General features: G+C 40.3%; 1 protein-coding gene across 1 annotated transcript; it reads left to right on the plus strand.

Moving 5' to 3' along the window:
* Nucleotides 1-1322: 1322 nt before the first annotated feature.
* Nucleotides 1323-23197, plus strand: LOC131196081 (proto-oncogene Mas-like). Its single transcript, XM_058178508.1, has 5 exons — nt 1323-1630; nt 18098-18149; nt 18669-18765; nt 21605-21653; nt 21803-23197. Exons 3-5 carry the CDS (start codon nt 18693-18695, stop codon nt 22809-22811), a joined length of 1131 nt encoding a protein of 376 aa, XP_058034491.1. The 5' UTR covers nt 1323-1630; nt 18098-18149; nt 18669-18692; the 3' UTR covers nt 22812-23197.
* The last annotated feature ends 721 nt before the right edge of the window (nt 23198-23918 follow it).

A 23918-nucleotide genomic window follows, 5' to 3' on the forward strand; every position in this document is an offset into this window, starting at 1 on the left:
ACATTGGAGTATAAGTAGCATTAAGCAGATCTTCTGTAATAAATATTCTTTCTGTTCTGGGATAGGCCAAGCAGATCTTGTTAAAAGTGTCACACAATCAGATATATTCTTTATCTTGTATAATTAATGTGAGCACCAAGTGACACACAACCTGGTTCCTGTTTTTGCAAGATAATCAGCAATTGCACAATAAGGAGACTGCCCAAGAACCTTGGCTGTCAAATTCAGTTCTGAAAAAGAACTGAAAAAGCTTTTTGGCTAAAAAGCAAAATATTTTTGAAGAAAAGAAGAAATAAGAAAGTCCAGTTGCTTTTTAGAAAAGCACCAGGGGTGAAATCCAGCAGGTTCTGACAGGTTCTGGAGAACCGGTAGCTGAAAGTTTGAGCAGTTCAGAGAGCCAGCAAATACTACCTCTGGCTGACCCCAGAATGGGTGGGAATGGAGATTTTGCAATATCTTTCCCCCAGAAGTGGGGAGGGAATGGGGATTTTGCAGTATCCTTCCCCTGGAGTGGGGTGGGAATGGAGATTTTGCAATATCCTTCCCCTGCCACCACCACCAAGCCACGACCACAGAATCGGTATTTTAAAAAAAAATTGAATTTCACCACCGAAAAGCACCTTTGGGTGATAGCCAGAAAGGCAAGGATGTTAAGCTTCATTATCCCAGTCCTCAGATTTTTAAGAGGGGAAATAAACCTTAAGGAAAAGATAGTATCAAAACAAAAGAACAGACTGTACACTTGAATGACTGTGATCAGCTGGCTCTCTTCCTCAGTGGTCAAAGTCCCATTTATGATCTGGAAAATCCAACTGTCAGGGAAGTTTGTTTTTTTTTTGATCTTCTCACATCGCTCAGCAAATAGTCTACTTAAATCAGAGCATCTTCAAAGAAATATAATCTGGAGAACAATTCGCCCTGATCCCCAAAAGCTTTCTTTATAAGGAGATGTTACATTTTCTGAACAGTTCTTCAAAATTTAACTCTACCTGCCTTGGCTTTTGGTTCCCTTCCCCTAGCAGGCTCAACCAACTTTCTCTCTCTCTTCTACACTGACTGTTGGCGATTATCTTAGAGAGACAAGGACCACATCTGGTATCACATGGTGCTGGATTCTGATTAGAAATTCCACAGAGTATGTATGGATCTTTTAGAGTTTCTTCTCCGTGCCAGAAACAAAAGCTCAACTATTGGTGATTATCTTAGACAGACAAGCATCACATCTTGGGGGGGGGGGTCACATGGTGGAGGCTTCTGATTAGAAATTCCACAGAGTATGTATAGATCTTTTAGAGTTTCTTCTTCATGCCAGAAGCAAAAGCTCTCCATCTTTTCTGCAGGAGATCGATCCTTACCTGCTATGCTGAGCCCTGTTCTTTTGATAAAAACACCTCTGAAGATTTCTGCTCAGGTTCTACTTTCAGGGATATCCCAATCTGCAGACAATCCTTTGAACCTTGTAACTCAAGATCGGGTGGATGGATTTCCCTTCTGTTGGTGAACTACATCTAAATAGGACTTAAAGAGATTTTGCCTGCAGGTCCTGCCATCCCTGGTCACAGTAAACCCCTAATATAAAACAATAATCTTCCACTCAGCAACTTTGAAGCTTTTCGACCGTCACTTTCAGGTAAGTTACAATTTTGGAAGGTTTAATTAGACCCAGGGATATGCAAACTGAGCAATAGTAGCTGTATATACACCTGACATTTATATGTTATATGTTTATATGTATATTTCTATACCTGGCATTTATATGTTGGCTGTCGTAACAGTCTTGGTTGAAGTTTCCTGGTTTTCACTCATTTTCCAACCTACTTTTAGCCATCATGACAGAACAGGAACTGCATGTCAGAAGCGAACAAACCATTTTGAACTCAAGGTCAAGGGAATAAGATGTTTCTTTAGCTTACCCATAATCGTTTTTCATCAGTTTTGGCTCTTCAGTTCTGTAAGAAAATTTGTTTTTGGATCAACTGGGAGAGTTCTGGTTAATCACAAAAAGTCTGGACGCATTCATACAGGAAATCTTCTATCCTTAAATAATGAAGGAGAGAATCAACCTAGAACTAAGAAGATTCAAAAGAAGCCCTGATAGCAGATTTCAATATTTGAGGGGCTGCCCCAAAGAAGAGGGCGTCAACCTATTTTCAAAATTACCTGAAGGCAAGGCAATGGATGGAAACTAATCAAGGAATTAAGGAGAAACTTTCTAATAGTAAGAACAATTAACTAATGGAACAATTTGCCTTCAGACATTGTGAGTGCTTTGCCACTGGAGGTTTTAAGAAAGACTGGATAGCCACTTGTCTTAAATGGTATAGGGTCTCCTACTTGAGCATGCAGTTGGACTAGAAGACCTCCAAGGTCCTTCAAATGCTGTTATCATTATTCTGTTACTTAAGTAGACCAAAATGGGGGTGTATGTGTATATATATTTTCCATTTTTTGGAAGTATCTGTAGCTTTGCAAAATGTTTAAGCTGCCCATTTTGCCCTCATAGCATCTCTTAACTCAAATATATTTCCTTATGATGACCTCTTATTATCTCTGGGCAACATATCACCAAAACAAGAAGCAGCATTGGAAAAGTACATAATTACTAAAAAAAAAAAAATTGTAGCTCACATGAAGATTTTAAATGTATCAGAGCAACGGTAGCAAAGCAGAATAGAGAACATTGCTGAATTTCAGTACAGTGAAACCATCTAACGCAATCCGATACCAATTACATTTTCAGATATGTATGGAGAAGCACAAATGGAACAACACTCTTCTTAGATGTGGCAATAAAGAGTTCAAGGAGTTGGCTCGTTACTGCAGCCACATCACGCAAGCTGTTCACAGGGAAAGTAGAATAACAGAATAACACAATTGGAAGGACTTTGTAGGTCACCTAGTCCAACCCTCTTATGAAGCAGGAGATTCTATATCATTCCAGATAGATGGTTGTCAGATCTCTTCTTAAAAGCCTCCAATGAGAGAGCCCTCAAAGCTTCTGAAGATAAGCTGTCCCACCTGTTTATTGTTCTGTCAGGAAATTTGACAGAATTTCATCATCCTGCACATAAACTGTTTCAACTCCTACCTTCAAAACGATGCTACAGAGCGCTGCACAGCAGAACAACTAGACACAAGAATAGTTTTTCCCCTGAATGCTATTTACTCAATCTGCGCTATTATTAATCTTCTCATTGATCCCATCACCCATCTTCTTCCACTTATGACTGTAACTTTGTTGCTTGTATCCTTATGATTTATACTGATATTGATTGTTTCCTGATTGCTTATTTGTAGCCTATGACTATCATTAAGTGTTGTAAGTGTTGTACCTTGATGAAGGTATCTTTTCTTTTATGTACACTGGGAGCATATGCACCAAGACAAATTCCTTGTGTGTCCAATCACACTTGGCCAATAAAAATTCTATTCTATTCTATTCTATTCTATTCTATTCTATTCTATTCTATTCTATTCTATTCTATTCTATTCTATTCTATTCTATTCTATTCTCTTTCTCCTTATTTCTAGGCTGGTTCTCTCCTTGATTAGTCTTGATTCATTGCTTCTTGTCCTGCCTTCAGGTGCTTTGGAATATACAGGTTGATAGCCCCTTAGCTATTGGAAGTTATGACAATACTTGTATTATTTAGGAGACAGGAATAACTGAATCCACTCTTCTTTCTTTTCATCATATAGGAACTTCCATTCAAAAAGATTGTTAGAGGATTACAAAAGCTTAATGATGAATTCCAGCCTAGGAAATCTGGATGCTACACATAACTATTATGAATATAACAATACTAGTGACTCATATGAGTATGAAGAAGGCATCACCCCTTCTGATCTAGGATGGATTGCTTTGATGGGCATTACTTTATTTACCTGTTGTATTGGGTTTCTGGGCAATGGCTACATCATCTGGCTACTTGGCTTCCAGATTAAGAGAAACTCCTTCACCACATTCATCCTTAACTTGGCCATTGCAGACTTTGGGTTCCTGGCATCTATAGTTATATATAAAATCCATCAATCTGCTTATCATCTAAGAAGCAAAATTCTATTCCTGTTCTGTGCCTTTTTCTCCCACATGATGTACATCAATGCAAACTTTCTTCTGACGGCCACCAGCATCGACTGGTGTGTGGCTGTCCTCTTCCCAATCTGGCATCGCTGTTCCTGGCCAAAGCATTTGTCCTCCAGTGTCTGTGTCCTCCTATGGACCTCCTCTTTCCTCCTGAGTGGAATTATGAGAATTATGAAAGGCTTTTTAAACTACAGACTGTTTAATCTCCATTTCTTTGTGACGGCTATAGTTTGACTTCCGTTGATCACACTCTCCACTGTGTTCCTTTTCATCAAAGTGTGTCTTAAATCTAAACTGAAAAATAAGGGTCGGCTTTTACTGATGATTTTAATTACTCTTCTCTGTTTCCTCATCCTTGCTTTCCCATTATGTGTCCTTGCAGTGATTGTTAGTATTTTTAATATTGAAGCTGATCCTGACATAATGTTTTGGGAAGCAGGCAACATAATGTGGTCCTGTCTAAAAAGCAGCATTAATCCAGTGATCTATTTTCTAGTTGGGAGAAAAAAAGGAACTCAGTCCAAGGAGAGCATGAAGGTCATTTTGCAAAAGGTCTTCAAAGAAGGGGAAGCTACTGGAGGGAGATAGAAGAGCCCAAATCCACCTGCAAGACCTCTGTTCTTCCTTTTGAGTCACAATCAACCATATTGCTACTTGGGGTTGTAATCTTATAGGTGGGACCAAATCTCTTTCCACACATAGGGGAATGGAGGCTAAAACATACAAAGAACGGTTGCAGGAACTCGGTATGTCTAGTTTAATGAAAAGAAGGACTAGAGGAGACATGATAGCCGTGTTCCAATATCTCAGGCGCTGCCACAAAGAAGAGGGAGTCGGGCTGTTCTCTAAAGCACCTGAAGGCCAGACAAAAAACAATGGATGGAAACTGATCAAGGAAAGAAGCAACTTAGAACTAAGGAGAAATTTCTTGACAGAACAATTAATAAGTGGAACAACTTGCCTGCAGAAGTTGTGAATGCTCCAACACTGGAAGTTTTTAAGAAATGGTTGGATAACCATTTGTCTGAAGTGGTGTAGGGTTTCCTGCCTCGGCAGGGGGTTAGACTAGAAGACCTCCAAAGTTCCTTCCAACTCTGTTATTATTATTATTATTATTACATTGACTCTTTCATCTGAATACACATAGAAATCCTTGCATTTTAAGCAATGTCGACATTGGATGGAAAGATGGCTAGTTAAGCAGGGAAGCTACAGGTGTGTACAAAGTATACAAAAAGTGTGTGTTAGTCAGTTGTGCAGCTGTTCTGTTATTTTTGTGTAAAGTGTGATAGTTGGTTATTGAGCTCTCTGTGATTCTGTAAAGTTCCTGCTTGTTTCAGGGGCCATTTTGTGTGAAGCCCAGCTGCTTTTATGTTGTGTGTGAGTCAGTTGTGCAGCCACGCCCACCCGGTCACATGACCACCAAGCCACGCCCATAGAAGTAGTAGGGAAAATTTTTGAATTTTGAATTGGGTGTGGGATTTGGTCTTTGTTTATTACAGCTTGCCCTATCAGCAGTGGTGGGAGTGTTTTCCCCTTGATTGTTTTTTGATTAGGCTTATGTTTACTGTTTGACTGTTTTTCTGGAGTTTGTAGTTCCTAGATTAGGGTTGTTGTGTCCCACTCCTCCGCTGACGGCCAGGTCGAGGAAGTCCGTATCAGGCATGCCTCTGCAGCTCTGCCAAAGTCCTAGCAAAGTTCTCAAGGCAGGCAGGAGACCAGGAAGTGACTTCAGCAATATAAGGTAGACTTTGCCTGACTCAGAGAATTCCAGAAAGCAGATCCTTTATATAGGCCATGGGGTGTGGCTCCATGACTCAGCACTTATCCAGGCCTGCCCCTCCCTTCCTTTTGCTGCCGCTGCCTATCAATTCTCCTGAAGCGAGGATCGCTCCAGGCTCCAGCTGTTGGTAATTGACCTTCCTCAGGCTCACAAGCTGTGGGGGAGGGGGAGGGGTCTAGTTGCTCCGTTTGCCTGGGCATGGAGCCAGGGCTGGGGGCTGGAGGCACTTCAGGCACTTCGTCTTGTTCGGCCTGTCTGGGCATGGTGCCAGGGCTGGGGCCTGGAGGCATGCCAGGACATTTCTCAGCGTCCGGAAGGAGATAAGAGGGGCCCGGCTGTGGGGAAAGTGAGCGAGACACAACAAGGGTCTTTCTGAAAGAAATGGCAAACATTTACACTATAATTTCAAAGACAGGGCTAAAATGCTTACAGATATTACAGGTTGCTAGACACAAAAAAGAACAAAGTGAGAAACCAGAATCTTTGGGTGGGTTTGTTGTTCACTTCAGTAACAGTAACAGTTTGGGAAGGGACCTTGGAGGTCATCTAGTCCAACCCCCAACCCCCCCCGCTCACACAGGAGATCTTATACTAGGGATTCGAACCGCCGAACTGCCGACCTTTCTGATCGACAAGCTCAGCATCTTAGCCACTGAGCCACCTAGCCAAGTTAACCAAAACTTGGTTTTGTTTCTTTTCCTTTTCTACATTCATAAACTGTAAATAGTAATACAGTTAAAACATTAGAATAAAGTATCAAGCTTAAGGTAGAATTGTTACTTAATAACATTTTTTTAAATTTTTCTGTTGTCTATTAATGCCACATTTAGCTTTAGATGTAAAATTAAAACATCCTTATGCTTATCAGCCAAAATATGTAGTTCATAATAAATATTGATGTGAACTTTTTTCTTTGTCTTTAACGGTCTAAGTTATCTAAGTGTGTTAATAATCTTCAGTTCTACTATATAGAAATGTCTGTAACCAAGTAACATACAGGCACACAAAGGAATTATTATGGGTGTGATTGCAGACCACCACAATAAAGCAAGTATCACAATAATACCAGAGGATGGTAGAGGACAGAAAGGTCTGGAGGAACATTGTCCATAGGGTTGCGATGGGTCAGACATGACTTCGCAACTAACAATCACAATAGAATAGAATAGAATAGAATAGAATAGAATAGAATAGAATAGAATAGAATAGAATAGAATAGAATAGAATTTTTATTGGCCAAGTGTGATTGGACACACAAGGAATTTGTCTTGGTGCATATGCTCTCAGTGTGCATAAAAGAAAAGATAACGTTCATCAAGGTACAACATTTACAACACAATTGATGGTCAATATATCAATATAAATCATAAGGATTGCCAGCAACAAGTTATAGTCATACAGTCATAAGTGGAAAGAGATTGGTGATGGGAACTATGAGAAGATTAGTAGTAGTGCAGATTCAGTAACTAGTTTGACAGTGTTGAGGGAATTATTTGTTTAGCAGAGTGATGGCCTTCGGGAAAAAACTGTACTTGTGTCTAGTTGTTCTGGTGTGCAGTGCTCTATAGCGTCGTTTTGAGGGTAGGAGTTGAAACAGTTTATGTCCTGGATGCGAGGGGTCTGTAAATATTTTCACGGCCCTCTTCTTGATTCGTGCAGTATACAGGTCCTCAATGGAAGTTGTCCTCAATTAAGTTGAGTCACACTTTTTTGGGGGGTTTCCCAAATGTAACAAAGTTTTAGGAATTAGCTTTAAACTGAAATCAAGAAGATGTCCGCCCTCTGGTTCATTAGCATATCATCCAGTTTGTGATGCCGGAAAAAACTTTGGCTCCAAGTAAAGCATAAAATGCAAAACCTCAATTGTCCCTTCTGTCAGCCTCCGCTTTAATTAAGTGTATTTCTCCTAGTAGATTATCTGACTCTTTTATTACCTTGTTAAAAGTTTGCTCTACTGAGTGTCTTACATGATTTATGGAGGAGGGGGGAGGTTTTCACTGTTTCCAGCGTTCGGCTGACATTGCATGTGTCGGGGAGGGAGGGAGCCTTTTTAAACAAACGGTGGAACTGTTTTGGCGCGTGAATGTAACGGCAGCAGCTTCCTTCACATTCCATCCAGAAGATTGACAGAGGGAGAATATCGGAAGTGAAACTCCACATGGCCGAGGAGGAAGACGACATTTGATTATTACTGTATGACCTCTAGTCTGGACTAGTCAACTGGTCCACCAGTTGCGCCCCTTCCTAAACCCAGATGCCTTATGCACGGTCACTAATGCACTCGTGACATCTCGCTTGGATTACAGCAATGCTCTCTACATGGGGCTCCCCTTGAAGGGCATCCGGAGGCTGCAGTTGGTTCAGAATGCAGCTGCGCGGGTGATAGAGGGAGCCCCTCGTGGCTCCCATGTTACACCAATCCTGCGCAGACTGCACTGGCTACCTGTGGCCTTTCGGGTGCGCTTCAAGGTTTTGGTTACTATCTTTAAAGCGCTCCATGGCATAGGGCCGGGTTACTTATGGGACCGCCTACTGCCACCGATTGCCTCCCACTGACCCGTATGCTCTCACAGAGAGGGACTCCTTAGGGTGCCGTCCGCCAGGCAGTGCCGACTGGTGACACCCAGAGGAAGGGCTATCTCTGTGGGGGCTCCCACTCTCTGGAACGAGCTTCCCCCAGGGCTGCGCCAACTTCCCGACCTCCGAACCTTCTGCCGCGAGCTTAAGATACATCTATTTATTTGCACAGGGCTAGCCTAGGGTTTTGAGTTTTAAATTTAGTTTTAATGGGGTTTTATACTATTTTAGTGATATTTTAATTTCGGCCTAATTAATAAGTTTTTTAATTGTTGTTTTTATTTGTATTATTCTTATGTTTTTATTTGGCTGTACACCGCCCTGAGTCCTTCGGGAGATAGGGCGATATAAAAATTCGAATAAATAAATAAATAAATAAATAAATAGTAGCGGGAGGGTTCAGGAGAGAATATGACTCTGTGGTTTTGATTTACTTCCAGTTCCAGCTTAGCTTGTACTGCGTACAGACTTGTTTGGTATGAATTACCAATTTCTTCAAAATGATGGAGTTGGGTATTTATTTTCTCAAACACTGATCTGGGGCAGGCTGACACCTTCTTTGAAAACTCTCAACTTTGTCTCAAAGCTCAATGTATCTTCATATCTCCAAACTGCAAATAAATCTCAATCTCAAAACACAAATCTCTCTAAGCAAAAATCCAGCTTCCAGTTTATGTAATGTTCCTCTGTTCACTACACCCCCTGTTGGTGACTACTTGCATCTACCACCACTCTTGGAGCCACCTATTGGAAAGACAGTGAAGTTGAGAGTGAACGTTGGAAGAAATCCACTGAGTTTTCTTGTTGATCTTAACACTGTGCCTGCCCCAGATATTTGAAGTATGTTGGAACAATTCTTATCATCAACTCCCCTGCCAATCCCCCCACAACTCTTGTAGCTTCTCTCAGTGCAATATCACCATTGTGTAGCAGCCCAGCCCTGGCGACACCCATATTCAAGTTGGTGGTCATGCTGATAATAACTTCATAATATTTAACTTGCTTTGGTTGTTAATAAATTATCAAGGAACTTCTTATCTGTCTTCTAGATTTTTCAGTAAGCTGCATTCCTGAGTATTCTGATTTTTTCAGCTCAAAGTTAAATGAGATTCAAGAAACCTCCTCAGCTCCTCCATATATTCCTCAATGTATGAAGAATAGTTGCAGGAATTGGGTATGTGTAGTTTAATGAAAAGAAGGACTAGGGGAGACATGATAGCAGGGTTCCAATATCTCGGGGTTGCTACAAAGAAGAGGGAGGTGGCAACCTATTCTCCAATGCACCTGAAGGCAGGATAAGAAGCAACGGAGGGAAACCGATCAAGGACAGAACAATCTAGAACTAAGGAGACGTTGCCTTACAATGAAAACAATGAATCAGTGGAACAACCTGCCTCCAGAAGTTGTGGGTGCTTCATCACTGGAGGTTTTCAAGAAGATACTAGATAGCCCTTTGTATGGAATGGTATAGGATCTCCTGCTGTGAGCATGGGGTTGGACTAGAAGCAGGAGTGGGCTGCTGGGGGTTTGCAGGGGTTCAGGAGAACCTCCAGCTAAGATTCTGTGCAGTTTGGAGAACCCCCAAATCCCACTCCTGGCTGGCCATGCCCACCCTGCCCCTCCTCTCCCAGGAATCTTCATGCAGCCTGTTTTGGATGCAGGTAAGTGCAGGGTATGCACAGAGGCTCTGGGAGGGTGAAAAATGGGCCTACCGGAAGTTTGGGAAAGCCTCCAGAGCAGGGGTCTCCAACCTTGGCATCTTTAAGACTTGTGGACTTCAACTCCCAGAGTTCCTCAGCCCGCAAAGGCTTAGCAAAGGCTGAGGAATTCTGGGAGTTGAAGTCCACAAGTCTTAAAGTTGCCAAGGTTGGAGACCCCTGCTCCAGAGGACCTCCGGAGCCTAGGGAGGCCATTTTCAACCTCCCGGAGGCTCAAAAAAAGCCTCCGGAGCCCCAGGGAGGGCAAAAATGCCCCCTACTGTGGTGCAGGAGGCTGAATAGGCTATGCCCAGCATGGCCATGCCCACCCAGCAACCGGGCAGAGAACCCCTTATTAAACTTTTGACTAGAAGACCTCCAAATTTGTTATTCTATGTTCTACCTCAAAGCCGCTTTGTCAATTTGCTTCTCATGGTGAAACACAGTGGCCATGCTATTTTGTATTGTCCTGCCTTTCCTTAAGATAACTATAGGAGGACATTGAGAGAAACCTCTTGCCAGGGTTCCAAGTAACACCCCCAACGAAGGAAAACTCTGAGTTCCCTCAAAGTTCCATTTTATTAGCAATGTCATATTGGCGCATCTGAGAAAACCCAGATCTGAAAGCTTCCAGGGTTTCCCCACCCAAAGGAAAGTCCAAGTCCCTGCCCAGCACCCACATGTCCATCACATGGTCCAATCAATGCACCGTCCCAACTGGAGATGCCTCCCAGTTCCAGCCTTCCAGGTGCAGGCAAGCTGTCCTTGATGCTCTGAGAAAGGAATGTTATTATGACTATATATCACCCATGCTCCATACAATCCCCCCTTCCAGTTTCCCACAGTAGTAAATGTGGCAGGCCTGAAGGCCCAATGCAAAAGATGACTCCCAGGCATGAAACCTCTTTAATACATACAATGGGCAGAGGTGGGGTCCAATGGATCTTGGATTTGTGTCTGTTTGCCTCCATCCATAAGGAATGAAGTAATGCTTCTGGGCGATCCTTTGGGGCATCTACATGGAAATGTTCTTGAAAATATAATTTCCTGCTTAGCTTGAAGTTTCTGATAACTATAATGGGTGCTACACTATTTAAAAGCTTTCGTTTGTTGGTTCTTTGATGAATAAGGCATATTTTCTACAAGCAGTGGAAAAGAGATGTTGATTGTAAAGCATTTTCTCTCCTAATAGAAGAAGGAAATGATTTTAGATAGGCCTGGAGAATTAGAGCATTAAACAGCCGAATGCAAAAGATTTAGCCTTCCATTAAAAGGAATTAAATTAGTGAAATGAAAAAACAAAGAAGCTTCAAGTATCCAATTTACAATAAGGCAGATTTGAATGTATCACAAGGATTGGTATAGTCCTTATGAAGAAGGCGCAGAACGAAAGTCTCCAAATTCTGCCATTCCATTATGTCATGGAATATATCTTGAAAACAATGTAAGCAGGGATGAAATCCAGCAAGTTCTGACAGGTTCTGGAGAACCGGTAGTGGAAATTTTGAGCAGTTCTGAGAACCAGCAAATACCACCTCTGGCTGACCCCAGAGTGGGTGGGAATGGAAATTTTACAATATCTTTCCCCCTGGAGTGGGGAGGGAATGGGGATTTTGCAGTATCCTTCCCCTGGAGTGGGGTGGGAATGGGGATTTTGCAGTATCCTTCCCCTGGCACGCCCACAGAACTGGTAGTAAAAAAAATTGGATTTCATCACTGAACGTAAGGTTTAAAAGAAGTTGACCACCTCTTTACCTGATAAATGCATAGATAATAATCTTGATTATTAGACAGATTTTTATGAGAAACAAACAAAAGGCATACGCTAATATGCCAAAATTATGTGGAGTGAAAAAGTCTTTGAAGATTTATTATTTGCTAGGCAACCTGTGACCTGCTGGGTTTTTCTTCCTTCCACATTTAATATAGGCCGTTTCTCATCTCCTCACAACTCTCAGGAAAGCACTGTTGAAGGTTCCTCCTCCACCTCCTCCTCCTCCTCCTCCTCCTCCTCCTCCTCCTCCTCCTCCTCCTCCTCCTCTGACCCAAAGAATTGCCTGCCACTTTGCTAGGTGGTTTACCAGATTGCTCAATGCTTTCAACAGCATCCGAGTTCTAATGTGCTTTCACTAGAACGGTTCTTAAAAATGCGGGGAGATATTCAGGAATGTATTTTCCTTGAAAATAGCCCCTGTGGAACTGTATATCACAGTCAAACATCAGGAGTGATTGTGACAATTTAGAGCAGGTCAATAAAATGCTTTATGATAATTTTATGATAATTTTTTTTTAAATGTCAAAATTCAATTCCATAGGAGTCTGATTTTGGACATGTCCTGTAAGTTAGCTCATTTGAGGTGTGGAAGGCAGCGCCCCATTCTGAGAAAAGAAACCCGCTGCTTTATGGACTGGCCATAAAGTAGTAGAACAAGAAGCAATGGGTGGAAATTAATCAAGGAGAGATGCAATTTAGAACTAAGGAGAAATTTCCTGACAGAACAATTAATAAGTGGAACGACTTGCCTGCAGAAGTTGTGAATGCTCCAACACTGGAAATTCTTAAGAAAATGTTGGATAACCATCTGACTGAGATGGTGTAGGGTTTCCTGCCTGGGCAGGGGGTTGGACTAGAAGGCCTCCAAGGTCCCTTCCAACCCTGTTGTTGTTAGTATTATTATTAGATACAAGAAGAGGGGATGAAAAAGAAGACTCAAACTAAACTATATGGAGGCAGGCTATAAGAAGAGAATCTTGCAGGCCTATGTCCTGGTCTGGAGAACCTTCAAGGGCTAACAATGGCAGCTCCCTCAATACCTTCTAATTTTGTTTCATCCGATTTGAGTATTTTGAGTGTTTTCATTTCTTGAGCTGTACAGAAAACTATTTTGTTTCTGGGGGGGGGGGGGTCCATTGGTACTCTTTGAGGTTGACGGTTTTCTAGCAGATGTTTCATTACCCAAACTAGGTAACTAGATGTCACCTTATTTTGGGAATGAAACATCTGGAACCTCAAAGAGGACCACGGACTCCTCATTTTAACCCCGAGCTGCAAATATTCTCCTTTATTGACACTATGGTTTTTTCCTATGGTTCGAACTATGGTTCCTATGGTTCGAACTATGGTTCGGTTCTGCAACCCAACAAGAAAAACACAGACTTCAGAGGATAATTAGAACTGCAGAAAAAATAATTGCTACCAACCTGCCTTCCATTGAGGACTTGTATACTGCACGAATCAAGAAGAGGGCCGTGAAAATATTTACCGACCCCTCGCATCCTGGACATAAACTGTTTCAACTCCTACCCTCAAAACGACGCTATACAGCACTGCACACCAGAACAACTAGACACAAGGACAGCTTTTTCCCGAAGGCCATCACTCTGCTAAACAAATAATTCCATCAACACTGTCAAACTATTTACTGAATCTGCACTACTATTAATCTTCTCATAGTTCCCATCACCAATCTCTTTCCACTTATGACTGTATGACTATAACTTGTTGCTGGCAATCCTTATGATTTATATTGATATATTGACCATCAATTGTGTTGTAAATGTTGTACCTTGATGAACGTATCTTTTCTTTTATGTACACTGAGAGCATATGCACCAAGACAAATTCCTTGTGTGTCCAATCACACTTGGCCAATAAAAATTCTATTCTATTCTATTCCATTCCATGCACTTGATGCTCTCTCGTGTCTGACATCCCCAGGGAAGAAATAAAAAAAAAAAGAGATCCAACTTTCCCCTTTCTTGCTTCTTTTCCTTCTGTGATGGTACCCATTAAGGGTAATTTAATCAGGAAATGTAATTGCCCATTGAGGGTCATTTAAACAGGAAAACAAAACAACTTTTGGATACTAAGAATGATTGTGCAGTTCTGCCAAACACTAATGATTCGGAATTGAATGGCTTTATAAGGAATGTCTTGAAGAATTGATGTTTCACTCTTCTTGAGCCAAGACCATCTCTGTGTTTACACTTTGCTGGAAACCTGGGAGAGGAGAGGACTACTTTTGATGCCAGATCAGCAATTAGAATGAAGACATCCTGAAATAGGACAACTCAGTATAATTTGCATATCAAAAGGTAGGCATTCTATGCATACATCCCATACCTGGAATTTATCTCTATGATTGATTGATTATGTGCCATCAAGTCATTATCAGTTTTTAGCGAGCACATAGACGTTCAATCAATCAATCAATCAATCAATCAATCAGAATAGAGCTGGAAGGGACCTTGGAGGTCTTCTACTCCAACCCCCTGCTCAGACAGGAAATCCTATACAATTTGAGACAAGTGGCTGTCCAGTTTCTTTTTAAAAAACCTTCAGCGATGAAGCGCCAACTACTTCTGTAGGCAAGTCGTTCCACTGATTAATTGTTCTCACTGTTAGGAAGTTTCTCCTTAATTCCAGGTTGCTTCTCTCCTTAATTCATCCATTGTTTGTCTTGCCTTCTGGTGCTTTGGAAAATAAATTGACCCCCTTCTTCTTTGTGGCAACCTCTCAAAAACTGGAATACTGGTATCAGGTCACCCCAGTCCTTCTTTTCTCTAGACTGGCTATATCCAGATCCTGCAACCATTCTTCAGATGTTTTCGTCTCCAGCCCTTTAATCGTCTTAGTTGCTCTTCTCTTCCCTTTTCCCAAAGTTTCAACTTCTTTTTTGTAATGTGGTGACCAAAACTGGATACAGTATTCCAGGTGCGATCTTACTAAGGCTTTATAAAGTGGTAGTAATACTTCACATGATTTTCATTCTATGCCTCTATTTAAACAACCAAAGATTGTATTAGCTTTCTTGGCTGCTGCCCATTTAAGCAATCATCCATTATCATCTTTCCTTAAGAACATACAGAATTGATACAAATTTACTGAGCAAAGTATTTAAAGACAAAAACTATGTAAACAGGAGGTGTTGCTGTGTCCCCATTTTTCAATCCGAAGAACTTGTTTAATGGGAAATGTTGTAGTTGAAATGCTTTAGCTGTTTAATACAAAAATTACGACATTTTTGATCTTGAAAAATTTCAGACATGGTATCCTTCAATTATATTTTATAATAAGTTGATTATTAATAGTCATTAATTAGTGGCTTTTTTTTTTACTAAATATACGTAGCTTCTGTAATAATGTCAAGTTCATGGAGTGTATATTGGAGGCGGTGACCCTTTGAGAATTGTATGCAATGAAATTTCATTTTAATGTATGCCGATTAGTGTATTTTCAAAGTGTCAATAAAGTTATTCTATTCTATTCTGTTCCATTCCGTTCCATTCTGCCCTCCCTGCCCTGCCCTGTCTTGCCCTGCCCTGCCCTGTCCTGCCCTGTCCTATTATTAATAGTAAGCCTCCCCTCCTGCCATTCATCTTTGGTGATTTCAAGTCCATATTTCTGGCTGGCACAAACCTCACCTGGTAAAATTCTGGAATAGAAGAACCTTAGTAATCTTTCCTTTTCATTCGGAAACCTCTTCTTCGATTTTATTATTAATGTTGTTTGGCTGTTTTTGGAATAGAACAATTTTTTAAGGATTTGTTGTGAGGGTAGGGGTGTGGGTGTCAAAAGATTAGATAGATAGATAGATAGATAGATAGATAGATAGATAGATAGATAGATAGATAGATAGATAGATAGATAGATAGATAGATAGATAAGAGACAGACAGATACATAGATAGAAGCAGACACTGGTACCTTTGCATGCAACCCAGGGTATGGGTGTGGGTGTCGAAAGATAGAAATAGATGATAGATAGATAGATAGATAGATAGATAGATAGATAGATAGATAGATAGACAGACAGACAGACAGACAGACAGACAGACAGATGAGAGATAGATGAGAGACAGACAAATAAACAGATAGAGGTATATAGTGGTACGCTGGCGTGCAACTGCTTTGAAACTTATCGTTTGTTGCTCAATACATTTTGATGCAAAACCTTTGCCTATCTATAGATAGATAGAGCAGCAATTAAATTACTCAGAAGGTCTGAACAGCATGAAAATTATATTATATATAAAATTTCCTTTCCTTTGTGGGTACTACTCTTAATGAAGACCTCAAGGGTTCAAATAAGCTTTGTGAGCTTATTCCAAAATTGAAACTCTATCACTGAATCATGAGTTCCTGTTGTCCACTCTCTCCTGAAGTTGGGGATTGTATTGGCATTTTATCACTGGAAGCTTTCAAGAAGAGATTGGGCTGCCATTGGTCAGAAATGGTGCAGGGTCTTCTGCTTGGGTGGGGGGTTGGGCTAGATGCCTTACAAGGTCCCTTCCAACTCTGTTAATCTATTGATCTGTAACATATAGGTGTCACGTGACGTATTGTGAAGTATCACAACTTTTTTTTCTTTGTGGAAGCCAGGTGGGCATGACCTACACATGAGGCATCCATCCCATGAGCCACCAATTTGACAGGCCTGGTGTAAAACATTCAGTGGGCGCATTCACAAAATGGCTTAGGAATGAATGATTCCTGCCATAAGACGTTCCTTTCCTTTAAAGGTCCTGGACTTCAAGAATTCCCATTACCCTCCACCTAGAAACAAACAACCTACTCTCTAATAAACAATTTGGTTTCAGAAAAAAATTATCCTGTAATTTACAACTTCTTCACTGCAAAAACATATGGACTACAAATCTTGATCGGGGCAAAGCAATAGATGCAATCTACATAGACTTCTGTAAAGCTTTTGACTCAGTAGTACATGATAAACTTCTCCTAAAACTAAAATCCTACAGCATCTCAGGATCCCTCCACAATTGGATAATAGCTTTCCTATCAAAGAGACAAGTGGTCAAAATTGGCAATGCTCTATCAAATCCTGTTCCTGTCAAAAGTGGCGTTCCCCAAGGCAGCGTTCTTGGACCAACACCCTTCATATTATACATAAATGATCTCTGTGACCATATTACAAGTAATTGTGTTTTCTTTGCTGATGATGTCAAACTATTTAACACCACCAACAATACAGCTACCCTTCAAAAAGACCTTGACTTTGTATCCGAATGGTCTAAAACTTGGCAACTACAAATCTCAACCAGCAAATGCTCAGTCTTACATATTGGAAAAAAGAACCTAAACATGAAGTACAAGCTTGATGGACATTACCTTATAGATGACCCCTACACTGTAAAAGACCTTGGAGTTTTCATATCAAATGATCTAAATGCCAAAGCCCACTGTAACTACATCGCAAAAAAGGCCTTAAGAGTTGTAAACCTAATCTTGCGTAGCTTCTTCTCCAAAAACACTACATTACTAACCAGAACATATAAAACATTTGCTAGACCAATTCTTGTATACAGCTCGACTGTTTGGAACCCATACCACATTTCTGACATCAATACAATTGAACGTGTCCAGAAATATTTTACAAGAAGAGTTCTCCACTCCTCTGAATACAACAAAATACCTTATGCCACCAGACTTGAAATCCTGGGTTTAGAAAATTTAGTACTACGTCGCCTTCGACAAGACCTGAGTTTAACTTATAGAATCATCCATTACAAGTTCCTTCCTGTCAAAGACTACTTCAGCTTCAATCGCAACAATACATGAGCACACAATAGATTTAATTTTAATGTTAACCACTCCAATCTTGATTGCAGAAAATATGACTTTAGTAACAGAGTTGTTAATGCTTGGAATACACTACCAGACTCTCTGGTCTCTTCCCAAAATCCCCAAAGCTTCAACCAAAAACTGTCTACTATTGACCTCACCCCATTCCTAAGAGGTCTATAAGGGGCGTGCATAAGAGCACCAGCGTGCCTACCGTTCCTGTCCTAATGTTCCCTTTGATTGTATCCAATTCATATAGTTATTTCATGCTTATGCTTATATATATGCTTATATATTGTATAGTTATTTCTTGCTTATGCTTATATATACCGTTGTGACAAATAAATAAATAAATAAAGATCTCGTCCTTAGATTCTGGAAAAGACCTCTTCTTCCTTCTGGAGATTTCTCCTATCATTATCAGGTATGGCTATAATAAAGGTAGAAATTGTGCTGTGCTAATTTGTTATTTCCAAAATACCCCATTTTGGGTTCTGAAGAAGGTCCTGGATGAGAAGCAGAATATTTTCAAAGAAAGCCCAAATAAAGTCCAATTGAGTTTTGGGACAACCACGATTTGGATGATCTCCAGAGACATTAAATTCAATTTCCCAGCAACTTTTTTCCCGACAGGTGTGACATCCGTCTTCTCATCTCTGACCTCAATAAACCTTAATATGTTTTTATGAAAACCGCCCCATTTTTTGAAGATTTTTCCTCATTTTTCAAAATGTCTTTCTTAGGGTTCTTGTAATGTTCTCCTGATCTTTTGATTACATTTGGTCCTGGACTGTAAATGCATTTTATTGCTTCATGTCTGGATGACAAACCAATAATGACTCGGAATTCTCCAGGAATACAATTTCTTTCAGCCATTTCAACAATCAGAAGAACAGTCAAGTTTTTTTTTCTTTTAATAATTTTATTTCCCTTTAAATTACAGTGCCCCAGGTGGTCCACCTTATCCATGGACATGTACTCTTCTAAGGAAGGAAACAACACTTTCCGCACAATGGAGCAGCTATTTAATTACTCAGAAGGTAGGAACATCATGAAAACTATATTATATATATATACTTTCCTTTCCTTTCTGGGTATTACTGTTAACAAAATTCTGAATAGAATAGAATAGAATTTTTTTTATTGGCCAAGTGTGATTGGATACACAAGGAATCTGTCTTGGTGCATATGCTCTCAGTGTACATAAAAGAAAAGATACGTTCATCAAGGTACAACATTTACAACCCAAATGATGGTCAATATATCAATATAAATCATAAGGATTGCCAGCAACAAAGTTACAATCATACAGTCATAAGTGGAAAGAGATTGGTGATGGGAACAATGAGAAGATCAATAGTAGTGCAGATTTAATAAATAGTTTGACAGTGTTGAGGGAATTATTTGTTTAGCAGAGTGATGGCCTTCGGGGAAAAAACTGTTCTTGTGTCTAGTTGTTCTGGTGTGCAGTGCTCTATAACGTTGTTTTGAGGGTAGGAGTTGAAACAGTTTATGTCCTGGATGTGAGGGATCTGTAAATATTTTCACGGCCCTCTTCTTGATTCGTGCAGTATACAGGTCCTCAATGGAAGGCAGGTTGGTTCCTAATTCTTTGTGAGCTTATTCCAAAATTGAAACTCTATCACTGAATCCTAAGTTCCTATTGTCCATTTCCTCCTGAGGTTGGGGATTGCATTGGCATTTTATCACTGGAAGCTCCCAAGAAGAGATTAGACTGTCGTTTGTCAGAAAGGGTGTAGGGTCTCCTGCTTGTGTGTGTGTGTGTGTGTGTGTGTGTGTGTGTGTGTGTGTGTCGGACTTCCCAGAGCAAAATACAGGCTATAACATCTAACAATCATAAGCTAAAATACGCTAACTATCCATAAACTCCCATCCTCCGCTGGAACCTTAACACCCCTTTTACAAAAAAGAAATACAGATACAATTCTTACATTCTATTCATACATATTCAATAGTAAGCAAATGTTCCTTCTTCCAATATAGAATAGAATAGAATAGAATAGAAATTTTTTGTTGGCCAAGTGTGATTGGACACACCAGGAATTTGTCTTGGTGCATAGGCTCTCAGTGTACATAAAAGAAAAGATACAATTGATGGTCAATATATCAATATAAATCATAAGGATTGCCAGCAACAAGTTATAGTCATACTTTTATATACTTTTTATATACTTTTTTATATAATCATACTATTGCACTACCAATAGTCTAGCTGCTGATATTAGATTTGAAGTCAATTAGATATCTATCTATATCTGTATCTTGAATTGGGTCGCTAGCATATAGCTTTGTATAAAATTCTAAAAAGACCTTTTTGATCATATTCTGTTAATATACCTCTTTACCTTTATATTCTATCTTTCCAATAATACTTTTTTTTTATTTTTCTTATTGCATATGCTAAAGACCTGTCTAGTTTGTTAACTTTACAAACTTTACAAAACTTTACAAAATGTAATATGCTTAACATGTTGTAAAATGTAGTAAAATTTTCTAACTGCCCACCTCTCGCGCATCGTGGATTGGGTTTGGGGTGGGGGGGCGCTGGCTACCAGCTCTATTTGTCTGTTACAGCTGGGTGGTGTGGGGGGAGATGTGTGAGCTATTCTGGGACGAGGCTCTTTTGTTTGCAATCGCAGTATAGCACCATTTAGTTTCACTTACGTAACGTAAACTAAACTTATGCGCGAGCAACACAATTAGTATATTTTCAGAAATTTAAATTGTCACGGGAAATTTTATGAAAACCTAATGAAAATGTTTTTAAATAATGCTATGAAATATTTTTAAAAAGTCAATTAAATAAAAAAAAAAGGAACGTACTTCAGTATCGGACAAAACCCCTACCGCCCACCATGAAAGCTGGAACGCCCACTAGTGGGTGGTAGGGACCAAGCTGACTACCACTGGACTAGATGATCTACAAGGTCCCTTCCAACTCTGTTAATCTACCGTATATACTCGAATATAAGCCGATCCGAGTATAAGCCGAGGTCCCCAATTTTACCCCAAAAAACTGGGGTAAACTGGGGACTCGAGTATAAGCCGAGGGAGGGAAATGAGGCAGCTACCGGTCAGGGAAAGCCTCCCTCCCTCAGCCGAGAAGGCTGGCGGCTCCCCCGCCCCGCCCTCTCACTGCACCGGCAGGGCTTCCCCGCGCTAATGCAAAAGCCCACCAAGTTTGCACCATCCGGTATAATGTGAAAAAAAGAAAAAAAAAACTCGAGTATAAGCCGTATATACTCGAGTATAAGCCGAGGGGACGTTTTTCAGCACAAAAAACGTGCTGAAAAACTCGGCTTATACTCGAGTATATACGGTATTAATCTGTAAAACATTCAGTGGGTGCATTCACAAAATGGCTTCCGATGGAATCATTCATAAACTAAGTATTACAGAGAATATCAACACACTGACACCTGTCGCTTCCTGCCGGCCACATCCTCCCCGAATTGTCCTTTGGAAGGACACAAGGGATGGAGTCAACCTCTTTGTTCTTCTTTAATTAGAAAAAAAAAATAATTAGAGGCTAAAAGCATTTCTGAAATTGAAGGACAAGCAAGGTGGGGAACATAGTTTGCTATTCAAAATGAACATTTAAAATAATATTTTGAATTAATTATCAGGTTAAATAATTCCAGGGCAGCTTAGAGGACCACAGAGACTGAATATGGGCTAATGATCATCTGGTCAATCACAGGGAAAAAAACGTACCGGAGATTATTTTATTTATACATTCACAGACTGCCATTCAGAAAAAAAACAAATCTGTATGGATATAAGTTTCTAAAGCACATTCACATTTTTGCTTCTACTGTTATTGATCAAAATAATGACTTACTATAATTGCTTCCTTAGGTAGTGGTATGCAAGACGACTTCTCTGCTGCGATACATGGAAGACACGTGTAAGTATATTATGATACAAAATATTCTGCCTCTTTTTAATATTAAGAATAAAGAATATTTTAATCTGGGAAGCGGGTGGGCCTTCCTACAGTATGTATGTATTTCACTAAAAAGGACTGATTCTCTTTTTCTTTCCTTGTGTTATTAGGATACAGGACGAATTTCGAATTCCTCTAAATCCTGCAAGTGTTTTTGAATTGGTCTACTTGCCTTTCAATACTAGTGAAATTGCTCCAAATGTTTCTAAAATAACTGAATTTTTTTCTTCTCCTTATGATCAACTGTTTGATAATTTAACACGAAATCTTCTCAATGGCTTCATTGCCCTTATTTGCATTTTAGGCCTGGTGGGAAATGGAATGACAATTTATCTCCTGGCCTTTTCCATTAAGAAGAATCCTTTCACCACTTTCATCCTGAATCTCTCCATTGCAGATTTTGGGGTCATCACATCCCTCATTACTGCAACTATATTTTTGTCAGTGTTTACTTTGAGTCACCAAACATACCTTATCAATGCCTTTTTCTTCTTACTTTTTGAGTTCTTTTTCTTCACCTATTCTGCCAGCCAGTTTCTGCTGACGGCCATCAGCCTGGACAGGTGTGTGGCTGTTCACTTCCCACTCTGGCATCGCTGCCATCGTCCTCCATATTTATCCAGACTTGTTTGTGGCCTCATCTGGATCCTCTCCTTCCTGCTCACTGCGGTGCACTTCATTCTCCACCAGACCAGAACCTATGGAAGTTCACCTTTGCTTTACCAGCTGATTGTGAATGGTTTACTTTGTACACCTCTCATGGTTGTGTCTTCTGTGACTCTCTGGATTTATATAAGCTCTAAAATGCAACGCAATCAAAGGAAACTGCTCACCACCATCTTGCTGGCTCTCCTCTTCTTTCTCCTTTTTTCTCTCCCAATGTATGTCTTTCACGTCATGGAATATTTTGGTTCCTATAATCCCCTCCTCATGACCATTGGGGTAGGATGTGCCACTCTCAACAGCAGCATCAACCCTCTTCTTTATTTTTTAGTGGGGAGGACTAAGAGGGGAAAGGATCAGTCCAGAGCATCTTACAAGGTTGCTCTGCAAAGAGTCTTCAGGGATGAGAAGGGAAGCATGGAAGAGCAGGAAACCATGAGTGAAAGCCAATTGTGAAGAGTCATAAATTTGCATATGCAATATTTTAAGGTAGAAGTTTATTATGGATATCACATGTGCTTTCCTTAAGAACATACAGATGTGATCAAATTTACTGAGCAAAGTACTTAACAACAAAAACTATGTAAACAGGAAGCGTTGCTGTGTCCTCATTTTTCAATCCGAAGAACTTGTTTAATGGGAAATGTTGTAGTTGAAATGTTTTATCTGTTTAACACAAAATACGACATTTTTGATCTTGAAAAATTTCAGACATAGTATCATTCAATTATCTTTTATAATAAGTTTATTATTAATCATCATTCATTAGTGGCTTTGTTTTTTTACTAAATATATATAGCTTCTGTAATAATGTCATGTTCATGGACTGTATATTGGAGGTGGTGACCCTTTGAGAGCTGTATACAATGACATTTCATTTTAATGTATGCCGATTAGTGTACATTCAAAGCGTCAATAAAGTTATTCTATTCTGTTCTGTTCTGTTCTGTTCTGTTCTGTTCTGTTCTGTCCTGTTCTGTCCCATCCCGTCCCTTCCCGTCCCGTCCCGTCCCATCCCATCCCGTCCCCTCCCTTCCCATCTCATCTCATCTCATCCCATCCCATCCCATCATATCCTATTATTAATAATAAGCCTGCTCTCCCGCCATTCTTTTAGGGTGATTTCAAGTCAGAGGTGCTATTCAGCTAGTTTGGACTGGTTATGGCATCCGGGTAGGGAAATTTTTTGACTGGTTTGGAGAACCAGTAGGGAAAATTTTGATTGCCCCCACTCACCTGCCCCCTCTCCTCTCACCTCTCCTATATTCTGTTGTTTCTTAGCTCAGCTGATTCGCGTGGCAGACGGGCTTGTTGCACTTCAGCTGAGCTAAGAAACAGCTGATGATCGGTCTTTGTCTCATTTCCCCTCAGCGGAAGTAAGAAACAGAAAAAGCAAGCAAACACAATAGAATAATAAACCGACACTTTTTGCCGCTTTTTTCCTATCCGTTCGGCAGCTCTTAACTAGCTTAAAGGAGATGTCTGGGCGTTCAGCCAAGTGCAATTATCACCTCATTAGGAGGCCCTCGTAAAATGTTGCAAAGCTGCAAACCAGCTCAGCGC

Source organism: Ahaetulla prasina, chromosome 3, assembly GCF_028640845.1.
Source record: "Ahaetulla prasina isolate Xishuangbanna chromosome 3, ASM2864084v1, whole genome shotgun sequence".
Classification (NCBI taxonomy): Eukaryota; Metazoa; Chordata; class Lepidosauria; order Squamata; family Colubridae; genus Ahaetulla; species Ahaetulla prasina.